Here is a 14,119-nt window from a genome sequence, read left to right as displayed (position 1 = left end):
CATGGACACAGACAATAGGGTGGCCTGGGGCAGAGGTGAGCTCTAAAGATTCAATGGGAGAAAAAAGGGGACATATAGACATATATAATATTTTCAACAATAAAAATTTAAAAAATAAACTCTAAAAAAAACCCTTTGTTTATGGACATTAAATTGTGAATTCATACAATTTCATATGTCATAAAATATCACCCTTTATTCTGTTGTTTTTTTTCAACCGTTTGCAAAAGCAAAACTTATTTTTAACTCAGGGGTCATTCAAAAACAGGCTGTGGATCAGATTTTTCATCTCTGACCTAGAAAAGTAAATATAGCTTTCAAAGCTCTTAGGAAAATCAAGTACACCATTTACACTAGTATGATTAAAACAAATTTTTAATTTTTTTTATTAAGTTTAATTTTATAATTACACTAAAATTTTATTTTACTACTGACCTGTATTTTTTCTTTTGTCATTCATGCATTTATTTATTTTTCTTTTTAATTAAATTTATTGGGGTGATATTTGCTAATAAAATTATATAGAATTTCAAATATACATTTCTATGATACATAATCTGTATATTGCATTGTGTGCCCTCCACCCAAAGTCAAATCTTCCACCACCACATATTTGATCCCCTTTAGCCTTTACTACCTCCTTATCGTTCTGGTGACCACCATACTATTATCTGTGTTTATGATTTTTTGTTTGTTTTTCTTGTTTGTTCATTTGTTGCTTTCAGTTTTATATCATCTGGTTCTTGACTTTTTCTGACTGACTTATTTTGCTTAGTATGATATTCTGAAGATCCATCTATGTTGTCACAAATGGCAGTATTTCATCTTTTCTTATGACTGAGTAGTATTTCATAATAGCTATAATAATAAAAGCAATATGCAAATTGACCGAACAACCAAATAGCAGAAAGACCATCCGGACAACCTTCCGGATGACCACACTATGACACACACTGGTGCCAGGCCAGCCAAGGTGGGTGCAATGTGATTGGTTGGGGGCCTGGCCATCGCCCCATGATCGCCCTGCAGAGGGAGGCCCAGGCTACCTGCCGGCAGGCTGTGGTGGGTGGGAGGGGCCTCCCTCTGCAGGGGCGATCCGTGGAGGAGCCCTGACCAGGTGGGAGGGGCCTACCTCTTTGGGGTGATCGCTCGAGGGGCTCCCGGACTGTGAGAGGGCACAGGCTGGGCTGAGGGACCCCCACCCCCACCCCTGAGTCTATGAATTTTTTGCACTGGACCTCTAATATATATGTATATCATATCATATGTTTTTTATCCAATCATCTATCAAATGACCCTTCTGTTGTTTCCATATCTTGGCCACCTTAAATAATGCTACAATGAACAAATTGGTACATATATTTTATGATTAAATGTTTTCAAATTTTTGTATAGATACCCAGTGGAGGACATGTATTTTTAAATTAATTTTATATACGTAACAGTATTTCAGTTTTACTGTTATGTCTTTGTATACTGGTTCTATTAATATAGTTATTAGTTCATTTTACATTTATTCCAGGTTATTTGAGACACTCCAGTCCCTGTTTTGGTCAATATTTGGGCTCATCAATTTATATGTGACCAATGTTAAAGCACAGCATGAATTCACTGAGTTTGTTGGTGCCACCATGTTTGGGACATACAATGTCATCTCTCTGGTTGTCCTACTCAACATGTTAATAGCCATGATGAATAATTCTTACCAACTTATTGCCGTAAGTTGAATAATTTTATTTTAATACAGTATTTTACCCTAGAATGCATTGTTCATCATCATTGTAAATAAGGTTTGGAATTGGCTATTGATAAGACAAAAGTATAATATAAATGGTTAATTTGAAGTTTCTAAGCAGTATTCACCATATTTAGCTATATACTACTCTAGTGTTTTACACATGATTATAAAATAAACTACATTTATCCTTCCAGGTAGTCATTATAGCTATGGCAAGCAACAGGTAAGTGTCCTTTGGAATTTGCATTGTGTCTTTCCATTTAACCTACAATCTTGATATAAGCAAACTCAGGCCAGCTTGGCAAGATACAAAAAATAGTCCAGAGGAGAATCTGAGGGGAAAAGTCACAGGATTTTTAGTTTCTTAAAGCCTAGCAAAAGCAATATAAGTGTAACCCTGAATTCTGTAGCAGAATATTGTATATTCTGTATATATTGTATATTCAATATTGTATATTGTATATTGAATCTGGAATCCAAACACTTAGTTTAACTTATTTATTCATTCATTCTACAAATTCTTATTGAATACTTACTCTGATGCCAGGTACTGTTCTAGGAACTAGAAATACAGCAACGAACAAAGAAGATAAAGCCCTTTATCCCCTAGAGCTTACATGTATATCTATAGGCTAACACAATTGTAATAAAGTAAATCATGCTGGAATGAAATATGTTTTTAAGTCTTTAATATTTAGACAAGTATCATTTTATAAGGATAATTATAGGCTTCTCAGTTTCTCCATAAATAACTACAATTATATTGCATTTTGGAATCTATTGCTAAAACTCTGAAATGTTATTATTGTTATTTTGAGAGGCAACATTCTGAATTTTACTTAAACCTGTCACAGATGAAAAACTGCATAAATATAAGAAAAAATATTTTCATTTACCAATTCACAGTCTAACATATTCCCATGTGGATGTACCTAGGTCCTGGGATTTACATGTTAATAGCTAAATTTGTGGAGCTTTATTTAAACATCTTACAAATCTGAAAATTTTTAGATACTCCCTATATATTTGTATCAGAACTTCTGTATTCTTCTAGTTAACACATTTTCCTAATGTGAATTCTATTTTTCAAACTACCCCTTCAAAAACATTAGGAAGCCTCTAATTATAAAGCTATAGACAGAGAAGCTGTATATACAATTTGGATTCTATAAAACATGTATGGTGTATGGAGTTTATGAAGAGAACACTATTCAAGAATAGTATGACATTTTCTTTTTGCTTCTTTGTGGAGTGTTACTTCTTACATAGATGAAAATAAGCTTCAAATCTCTATTTTTGTTTAACCCAAATACTAAAACTACTTGAGAGGAGACTAGGCACTCAGAAGCTGAACCAGGTGTCCTTTCCAGGATCCTGCATATGATGCCTCCTTGGAGCATGAACATGCCAAGTATTTTATTTCCTCCTGTCCTAAAATACCAGAATTTACCCTGAGGGCTTTTTCTTTTGTTCTGCTAGTCCTAACTCAGAGCTTTAGGATAAAATATTTTAAAAAGAGTAAAGTTTAATGGTTAAAAGGCAAAAGCAATCATGCAGGCCATATCTAAAGCCTGTTTCTCATTCACTCATGTATTCTTTAAACAAATATTTATTGTGCATCTAATATATGCCAAATATATGCTTGCTTTTAGGGGTACACAGAATAAGGAAGTCTCTGCCCTCAAGAAAAATGTGATGTAGTAGGGATAAAATAAGTAAATGATTTCAATATTGAGAATATGGATTTGCTAATGTGATGAAAGTACAGAAGAGAAGGACCATGCATGCTGGGGTGGGAGGCAGCTGAGATTGATGGTGGTTGGGGCAGGCTTCCTATGAGAGCAAATAGCTAAGTGAAGCCTTAAATATTGACTAGGTTAGAAGATGGGTAGCAGTAGGTGGTTTTTAGTCATCACCATCATAGTTCAGTTCCAGTTTTTCTTTTTTTTTACTTTCAATTACAGTTTACATATATCATTAAATTAGTTGCAAGTATACACCCCAGTGACCAGACATTACATAATTTAATAAGTGATCACCCCAATAAATCCCATATTCATTCAGCACCACAGCTAGTTATTAAAATATTATTGATTATATTCCCTATGCCAGGGGTACTCAAACTTTTTAAAGAGGGGGCCAGTTTACTGTCCCTCAGACCGTTGGAGGGCCGGACTATAGTTTAAAAAAAACAAAAAACTATGAACAAATTTCTGTGCACACTGCACATGTCTTATTTTGAAGTAAAAAAACAAAATGGGAACAAATACAATATTTGTATTTGCATGTGGCCTGCGGGCCGTAGTTTGAGGACCCCTGCCCTATGCTGTACTTTGCATCCCCATGGCTACTCTGTAACAACTAATTAGTACATCTTAATCGCTTAACCTTTATTGCCCAGTCCCCCACACCCTCCCATCTAGCAACCAACAAAAATTTTTCTGTATCCATGAGTCTGTTTCTGTTCTGCTTATTCATTTTGTTTGTCAATTCAATTGTTGATAGATATGTATTTATTGCCATTGGGACAACTTTAAGTGTACTGACATTCACATCATGGGGGAGTGGAAGGAGAACAGTGAGAGCAAGAAATTGAAAACCTATCTGAAAAAATAATAACAGAAAACTACCCTAACTTGGAGAAGAAAACATACATATAAACCTAGGAAGTGCAGAGAGTCCCAAACAAGATGAACCCAAAGAAGCCCACACCAAGACACATTGTAATTAAAATGCAAAAAGTTAAAGACAGAGATAGAATCCTCAAAGCAGCAAGAGGAAACAGTTAGTTACCTATAAGTGAGACCCATAAGACTTTCAGCTGATTTCTCAAAAGAAACTTTGCAGGCCAGAAGGGAGTGGCAAGTAATATTCAAAGTGATGAAAGCAAGGGCCTACTACCAAGATTACTCTATCCTGCAAAGCTATCATTAAAATTGATGGACATATAAATAGTTTCCCAGACAAGAAAAAGCTAAAGAAGCTCATCACCACCAAACCAGAATTGTATGAAAGGTTGAAGGGTCTTCTTGAAGAAGATGATCAATAATATGAACAATAAAATGGCAATAAATATATATCTATCAACTGTTCCAGTTTTTCTAACCATTGGAGACTTTGTGTAGACTCTTTCAGAATCACAGGCTTTGTTTAGTAGTGAAATAGCATAATGAAATCAAGATAACACTTAATATATGACTCCTTGAGAATCAGGAGGATCAGAAGCTACTCATAAGCCAATAATTTATTTATTTATTTATTTATTTATTTTTAAAATATGTTTTATTGAAGGGAGGAAGGAAGAGGGATAGAAACATCAAGATGAAAGAGAATCATTGATCAGCTGCCTCTTAGGAACATTTATGGCAACTAGTTAGAGAGCAGCCATTCTCCTTTTGAATTAGCCATAAATTGAATTAAGTAGACAATCTGGGAAGTAGGAAGTGCTAGAAACTGAGCCCACAACTGACATGTGCCCTGGCCAAGAATTGAACTGGTGACCTCTTGGTCCATGGGTTGACACTCAATCACTGAGCCATACTGGCCAGGCTAAGCCAATACTTTAGGTGACCACCTTTTTATTATCTTAAGCAGATTCTACTGAATCCCGTTCTCCATAACTGCAGCAAACAAATATACTTTTCTTCATTAAATTAGAATCCATAAGCTTTTTTAGAAAGAAAGTAAAAAAGAAGGAACTAGAGGAGAGGAACAGGAATGAAAATGCGTGGGAAACTATAGCTTCTGTGCTTCCATCTAATGATTGAAGCCTCCAGTCAGACAATTGCTAAGCAACAATGGAGGCCATGCATTTTCTAAATATAGTGATTCCTATTGAAAGCACAATTTGTCCAGTGCCTAGACTAAAGTATATATTGTTCATAGTAGAAAGATATATACAACCTATGCATTCATTGGCACCTAGCAATTTTGTAATATTGGAATGATGTATAGTCTAATATTATCTGACTCCAAAATCTGAGTTCCTTTTTATAATAGTAATGGGTTAAAATGAATTATTTTGAATTATTTAACTGTATGTATACCTAGTTTCTAGCACTTCCTACTTCCCAGATTGTCTACTTAATTCAATTTATGGCTAATTCAAGAGGAGCATGGCTGCTCTCTATCTAGTTGCCATAAATGTTCCTAAGTTTTCCCAGGAGATAATAAAATCCTATATAATAAAAGCCTAATATGCAAATTGACCAAATGGCGGAATGACCGGTTGCTATAACGTGCACTGACCATCAGGGGGGCAGACTCTCAATGCAGGAGCTGCCCCCAGCCTGCATGCCCCAGATCAGCCAAGGCGGGTGCCAGCGGGGCCCCCTGATCGCCCCACTGGTTACCCCAGAGGTCGGCCCTGATCGCCAGCTAGGCCTAGGGACCTTAAACATGCAAAAATTTCATGCACCAGACCTCTAGTAGAATGATAAATAAATGATGATGAAGGATAACCTCAGGCTTGTGGGCAACCACCAGTCATACTCCTATCTGGTGCCATTTGGCCAGGATTATGTCAAGGTTCAATGTTGTGTCATAGTCCCAACTCTACATTTGTTAGAGGAACTTCTCTCTGAGTTTATGTCTGTTGCCTAAAGATGGTCACTAATTATTCACATGGAAATGTATCAAGTAAGACTTTTCCTAGAAATACCAGGAGGCTAAGCCATGAGCAGCCATGAGGGTGACATTCACATAAGTAGAGGTTCAAAGTCTTGGATAATACATAAAGCCCTGTTTGTGGCCAGAATCTAATGAAACTGAGCTAATAGAAACTTGCAATGCAGGAAATTAAAATTCATCCTCAAGGCATAAGTAATCACTGTAGTCTCTTTAACATGGAATTATTTTAGATGTCTGTTTCAGGGAAGAAGGAAGGATGAAAAGTTACAAGAAAGCTGTGACTCTTACCAGGATAAGCCATCATCTGAAATGTTTAGATGACTATCTCCAAGAGTCAGCAGTGTTTTCATGAGTAATTAATGTTCCAAGAGCTACACAAGTCAGGTTACAGGCTCTCTGTGATGTTTATCTGACATTAATAATTAAGAAACCTGTCAGCAGTTATCATGTTCTTCTCTTCAGGACCATGCAGATATAGAATGGAAATTTGCTCGAACAAAGCTTTGGATGAGTTATTTTGAAGAAGGAGGTACCCTGCCTACTCCCTTCAATGTCATTCCGAGCCCCAAATCTCTTTGGTACCTGATCAAATGGATATGGACACACCTGTGCAAGAAAAAGATAAGAAGAAAACCAGAAAGCTTTGGAACAATAGGGGTAAGAACATAACATGTTAGTATTACTCTTTATTTTAGTTGTTCTTTAACCAAAGAACTTGTAAGCATATATGCATAACTCACAAACACAGACAATAGTGTGGTGGAAGGCCTGGGGTCAGGGGCAGGTGTGGGCTAGAAGGGTACAATGAGGAAAAAAAGAGGACATCTGTAATACTTTCAACAATAAAAATAAAACAACAACAGAAACCTACATGACTATAATTCATTTCTAGTAAAGCATCATCAAAAATAATTTAAAAATAATTGTGTATTTAAATATATTTGTATTTCATATTGAATATTTTCCATTATTCTTAGAGTCTAACACAAGAGCATATTATGTTTGATAAAATGTTCTCAATTAAATGATTATATGAATATTATAACTAGAAAATACTGTGCCATATTCAAGCACAGTGATTTTGTAACTGGACAACCAAAGAGTCCAGGCTGTCTGTCGCTACTTCAGCCAATTAAGCAGAGACAGGGTTGAATTATATATGAGCGATTATTCCAATAACGCTCACAGTATGTGAGAGCAGCGGCTCATCCACAAAAATCTACTCTTCAACCCACCATAAGCCAGCTGCTTATATTGGGTAGAAGGACAAACATTATGTGGGGAAGTAGGAATTTCAGGCATGGAAAGGTAGGCATGGGATAATCATTACAGGTTACAAGTCATGCAGGCATGGAGCAGGGGGAGGGCAGTCACAAGAGGGCAGGCACCTCCGGGCACTCTGGGACCAGATTATAGGTAATAGGGGCTGGGGGTTGGAAAGAGCAGGTGCCTCCCAGACTAGATTGTTTCAGCCACAAGGTTGTAAATATTTCCATAATGACAGGCAGTTCTTGGGTGGGAGGATGAACTGCATTCCAATTCCAATGTTAGCGCCCATGTCCCGGGGTGTACAATCCCCAGCCAAGTTAGAATGTGCTTTCTTTAATCAGAACAAAACAATCATGGTTTACAGAGCATGATTAATATTTCTTATTTTATTTCTTATAACTAATAGCTAGTCCCCAATATTATGTTTCTAACCCTAACATTCCCCATTGTTTTTTCTTTATCATCTCATATATATATGAGATTAGGTTTAGATGAAAAATCTCATCCTGCTGGACTATATTTGCTTTTGCCTTGAAAGCAGTTCCCAGGGATAGAATACAGCGAATGTACGATCTTGAAGATGGTTTCCTTAATTTGATGAATGTTGTTTTCTATCAATTGAGAATTGTCAGAAAGATTAAAACAGAACATTTCTTTCAATTCCTCACAACTGTGTTTATGCCACAACAACAAATAATCTATTGCTGCCCAATTCTCTAGAACTGCTCCCTGACATTTCTCAGCTCTCAATTTATCCCTTGAATAGCCCTGGAAGTGGCATTTGGAGCTTTTACCATGCTCAAGCCAGCCAGGTCACTTCTACATTAAAGGAGCCTACCATTACCAAAATGTTTAAAGAAATATATTCAGCAGGGCTCCACAGATGGAGATCATTGTTGCAGTCTGGTGCCACGGCTGTGAGAAGGTCTTTTTGGTTGGGACCCTGTGATGTTTCTGAGACATAAAGACAGTCAGTCGTCCTAAGGAACAGGTGCTGTTAGCAGGGATATATGAATAGATAGTTACCCCACATATCAGAAAACAACCAGCTGGCAGCTTAGTATGTCCATTATTATAAAGGATGGTGTAATTATCAGAACAATTCATATTGTAGTTATTAGATACTGAAGCACTCCCAGTAAAATGTTTCACATTCACCCCAGGTAACTACTGCGGTAACCTTTAGAGAAAACATCCCGGCATCTTTTTCCCAAACAATGGGTCCCAACAAACAAAGGTCCCAGTATATGACTTTCCTCCCAAAATAAGTAGAATGAGTATAATTCAATATATTAACAATAGGTATCCCAACTCCTACTAGGCAAAATGTCAAGTTCCATTCTACATAGGTTCCTCAATTGCCAGCTTCAGAGCAGTTGGAGTGGTGAGATACATGTCTCGGGGTCCCATTCATTTCTCCCCCAGTTGGCCTATCGTCTTTGCTCTGCTCATGTTTGTCTGACTACCACATCCCCCTTCAAGGATCCTGCTCTGAATTCTTTCAGAGAAAAGGGGCACAGGGTTTCTTCTGTAGCTGTTTCAAGCTGAAGAGGGATGAAGTTTTCTTTCAGAGCCAAGAGATCCTTGCTCTCTGTCAGCGGTACAATGAAGCCTGGGCATGGAAGGAGGTGGCAATGGTGTCTAGAGGTGGTATTCCTTGAGTACAAGAAGGGCTTGTAATCTGGTGGAGACAAACTTTGTTATAAATTTTTGTATTATTGGGGTAAAAGCTAGAGATAAATTCAGGATCCAGTTTAATTCATAGGTAAAAAATAAAGCTTTGAGTCTAATATTCACAATTGTGTCTTATAGAATCTACTGAAACACAATTACTCCCCCCCCAAAAGAAAAATCACCCTCATCTTTATTAAGGAGCCAAATTAAGACCAATTGATTTATTGTATTAAGTCTAGTTTTAATTTGGCCTGATCACTTACATGAACACAATAAGAATAGCAATTGATCATATAGGTTTTTAAAAAAATTTATTTGCTGGAGTTTCATGACTGAGCTTTAATTATCCCCTCAGGGCAAAGACAGTGAGCCACTTAAGTGCTATCAGGTTTTCCTGCAGTACCTGTTGACTTGGGTGAATTTCCTCACATTCTTGAGGTTCCCAATATGCCTTGAGGTTCCTTCATTGCCATCTCTCAGGAAAGCAACTTTTGTTCCTTACCTGGAAAGACTGCCATGAACCACTGACCAAGCAAGGTATCAGGCTATTTCTCCAAGGCTCACTTATTGACTTCAAAGTTAATCTTCATTCCTTAAAGCTTTCTGGTGACATCCAGAGTCCAGGCATTTCTCTTTCAGACATGACATTCCAGTCAGTCTTGGTTCATAAAACACAATTAGAAACAGGTCTTATAGAATTCATGCAACGAAGCATCTTGCCATGACTCACTTAGTAAGAATTGACAAATTCTGGAGGGATAAGATACGGAGAAAAATACATAATTTACCAAATTGCTTTAAGAAAAGAATCAAGTTTCCTTATGTCTGAAAAACAAAAAAGATTAAAAATCAGCAATATTTTCCACAAAATTTACAAAAAATATATCATTCTTTTCAGTTAATTCAGTCCCACAATCATTTTTTTGTTTCTCCTGATTTTTTTCTGCCAATACTTCTATAAATCCAGATACTCTGTAGAGTTCTGATAATTTTCATCCAGTTAGGAGGGGATGATCTGAAAATGTCAGAGTCCTTTCCATGGATCCCTTGGAAGATGTAACATTTTTCCAAATGCATCGTAACAAAACAGTGACTGTCTCTAAATGACAAGAAGAAATTTAAAATGACATAATATTTCAGCCTGTTTGGCGTGGCTCAGTGGTTGAGCATTGACCTATGAACCAGGAGGTTGCGGTTCAATTCCCAGTCAGGGCACATGCCCAGGTTGTGGGCTTGATCCCCAGTGTGGGAGCATGCAGGAGGAAGCCAATCAATGATTCTCTCTCATCATTGATGTCTGTCTGTCTGTCTGTCTGTCTGTCTGTCTCTCTCTCTCTCTCTCTCTCTTCCTAACTGAAATCAATAAAAATATATATCTTTAAAAAGGATAAATAAATAAATAAATGAAATGACACAATATTTCAGAATAACAATTAAGTTATAAATGAAATTATACCAGGATTATTATTTCTTTATTTGACAAAGCTTCCCATGTACCTTAAGCAGAAAATTTTCCTTCATAAGGCGAGAAAACAAATCCTTGAGGCATTCCAGGGCCAATTGGAATGACCTAAAGCCAATTCTAGGTCAAGAAAAGTTTCTTAAAATTCAAACCCTGGGAAGGTTGTCAAACTTATTTTACCAAAAGTTTATATATCATCCTTATTATTATTATGCAACAGTATCATTATTCAATCAAAGTGACAAAAGGTATTAAACACAACCATAGGCTAGCAAAACTTCAGTTCCCACAATTAAGAAGGTAGACTTTTTAAGCAATCATGTACCTGATTAATATTACATAATATATAACCATTGCCATAATTTATAGAACTTTTGCTTCCTGGGCAAAAACAGGAAAGACTTTTTTTTTTTTTACCTTTTAGCAGACTAGAAAAGAGTAAAAAAATTCTGTATTAGCTTACTTTAGACTCATTTATGAAATTAAATCTATTATTCAGATTATCTATAATTTCCTTTTAATATTTTTCTTCACAACCCTTCCATAACTTTCACAAACCTTTCTACAACTTTCACAAACCTTCTTAGGTATTCAGAAATAACCAGCTTTAGAACTCACTTTCTTTTTTTCTTCAAAATGTATCTCCATGACTCATTCTTTCTATTACCAAACCTATATAATTTCTTTCCAATTGGTTAGAATTCTTAATTCTCAGAAACCTTAATTTTTAGGTGATCACTAAAAAGTAAACAGCATTATTTAGATTGGCAAGTATATTTACACTTTTGAGAGACATATTTCTATTATAAAACATTCACTAACAGTTTCAAGTGTATTTTCTAGCTTTTCTGTAATAAAAGGTCAAAAGTAGGCAAACTCAGATTAATTAATATTCCAGTATCCTGTTATTTCAAAATACCTAAATATTTAATAATTTCTACTATTTAAACCAGCAGAACCAAAGTTTTAAGTTACCAAAGACTTTACAAAGAGGGAGTGGCCCCCTTCCTTGAGGGCACTTCTGCAGTTCAGGCCCTTCTAGGAGAAAAACTTGGTGGGGGGGGGGTAGAAGTTTTATTTCCCATAATTTTCTTTCTGAGTAGACTGTAACAACATGAAATCTTGCATATAAGAAGAGATCTTACCCTATTTCAAAATAGAAACAAAAACAACCCCTAAAGTAAATAGGTGAGTATTCTCAATAGTAGGGACTGGGACATTAACTTTAGAATATTATCTTACACTAACCCAGCACAGCAAATGACCTTTCATTCTGAGTAGTGGAAGCCTGAACAGCAGAAACAGAGAATTCCCAGTGTTCATAAAATAAAAAAAGAGTAAAGTAAGTCCCCCAAAGATAAGAAAGAAAGCAAAGAACACCCTTAACCAAAGTTACATTACAGACAGACAAAACTCTCACTAGCAAAGAATTTGGAGTGGCTGATGTCTTGAGAAGGAAAGCAGGGAGGGTCCCCAACATTAAGAATTCTCAGCAGCTGCTGGGAAGTTCCTCCATGCCATGGGTTCAGCCTGCCAAAAGCAGCTGGGGTCCCCAGAAAAGTGGGATGTGCCCCATCTTTAAACAAGTAAAGCAGACAACGAAGAGTCACAAAATAACAATCAACAGAGATACTCTATGCATCATATTTACAGGCACACACAACCCCCAGACAAGAGCTTCACACCATGCTTCTTGTCTGTCCAGCCACAGAAACTTCAGAATGCCCTGCATTTAAAAAACAAACAAACAAACAAACAAAACACAAACACTGAAGCAGAGCAATGTCTCTTGTCCCAGAATGGATCAGACTAAGGGCTCAAATACCAGGCAAGGACCACTAGAGGTCTCTTGCTACCAGGACCTGGTCAGGCTCACCCAGTAAATGCATGCCTTAAGCCCAGATGAGAGGCAGCAAATGCTTCTCATGCCATACAAACAAGATTGATTCTTCTGTCATACAGAAATGCTTGATTCAACTTACATCTTAGGTGAGATGATGGAGATTGCTAAGGCTGGGGCTGGGACTCAAAACAGGAAAATTCCTGGCAGTGCTGCAAATAAAAGAGTCCAGGCCTCAGCCCCAGGAACCCCTAGTCCAAACAGCAAGCTGGATCGCCAGTATTCACCCCAGAGGAGTCAATCACTTACATCCCACCAGAGTCACTAGATTATGTAACCTGACAACCAAGGGTTCCGGGCTTTCTTTCACTACTTCAGCCAATTAAGCAGAGGCAGGGTTGGATCATACATGAGTGTTTATTCCAATAATGCTAGCAGTATGGGAGAGCAGCAGGTCATCCACAAAAAATCTGCTCTGCACCCCACCATAAGCTAGCTGCTTTATATTGGGTAAAAGGACAAAGATTACATGGGGAAGTAGGAATTACAGGCATGGGAAAGTAGGCACGGGATAATCATTACAGGTTATAAGTCACGCAAGCTCAGGTGGACAGGGGTCGCAAGAGGGCAGGCACCTCTGGGCTCTCTGGGACCAGATTACAGGTAATAGGGGTTGGGGTTTGTAAAGAGCAGGTGCGTCCTGGACTAGATTGTTCCAGCCACGAGGATGTGAATCTTTCCATAATAATAGGCAGTTCTTGGGAAGAAGAATGGACTGTATTCCGATATTAGCTCCCATGTCCCAGGGAATACAACTCCCAGCCAGGTTAGAATGTGCTTTCTCTCATCAGAACAAAACATTCATGGTTAACAGAGCATGATTAATATTTATTATTTTATTTCTTTTAACCAATAACTAGGAGAATATTATGTTTCTTCCCCTAACAATTTCAGAATATGTTTAATTGTCCAACATTTTGCTTCTACTCTCAATCATATTAAATGCCAAGAAGTTGTGTTTGTAAAAAACATTATGACTGCTCAGAAACATGTTTCTCTTATACTGGAAAATTATACTTCCTTTGAAAAATGTTACTGGAAAGCAGAAAATACATGGACTTAGGTATGTGCTTTCATCATACCACTGACATGAGACAAATCGTTCCTCACTTATTTCTCACTTCATATTTTAATTTTTAAAGTTCTCATAGTGATGTTTTGGGAATAAATACCCTGACATTCAATAGTCACTTTGAACTTCTAAGATAAATTGCTTTGGAGTGTATACTAATATGCCTTTATATTATAACTAGAGGCCCGGTGCACAAAAATTTGTGCACTCAGAGGGGAGAGGGGGTCCCTCAGCCCGGCCTGTGCCCTCTTGCAGTCTGGGACCCCTCAGGAGATAATGACCTGCTGGCTTAGGCCCGCTCCCGGGTGGCAGAGGGCAGGCCCAATTCCTAGGTGCAGCCCCTGGTCGGGCTTAGAGCAGGGCCTACTGGGGAGC

General features: G+C 37.3%; 1 protein-coding gene across 2 annotated transcripts in view; it reads left to right on the top strand.

The window, feature by feature from the left end:
* Window positions 1-14,119, top strand: part of TRPC4 (transient receptor potential cation channel, subfamily C, member 4) — a 436,371-nt gene that overhangs the window by 367,743 nt on the left and 54,509 nt on the right. For both annotated transcript variants that reach the window (XM_005882679.2, XM_014530348.1), the window contains 2 exons: window positions 1,523-1,718; window positions 6,830-7,024. In XM_005882679.2, the coding sequence (XP_005882741.1) occupies window positions 1,523-1,718; window positions 6,830-7,024 (391 nt within the window). The remainder of the gene's footprint in view (window positions 1-1,522; window positions 1,719-6,829; window positions 7,025-14,119) is intronic.

The sequence above is a fragment of the Myotis brandtii genome, unplaced genomic scaffold, assembly GCF_000412655.1.
Source record: "Myotis brandtii unplaced genomic scaffold, ASM41265v1 scaffold732, whole genome shotgun sequence".
Taxonomy (NCBI): Eukaryota; Metazoa; Chordata; class Mammalia; order Chiroptera; family Vespertilionidae; genus Myotis; species Myotis brandtii.
The sequence above is the reverse complement of the archived record's forward strand: the minus strand, read 5'-3'. Positions and strand labels throughout refer to the sequence as shown.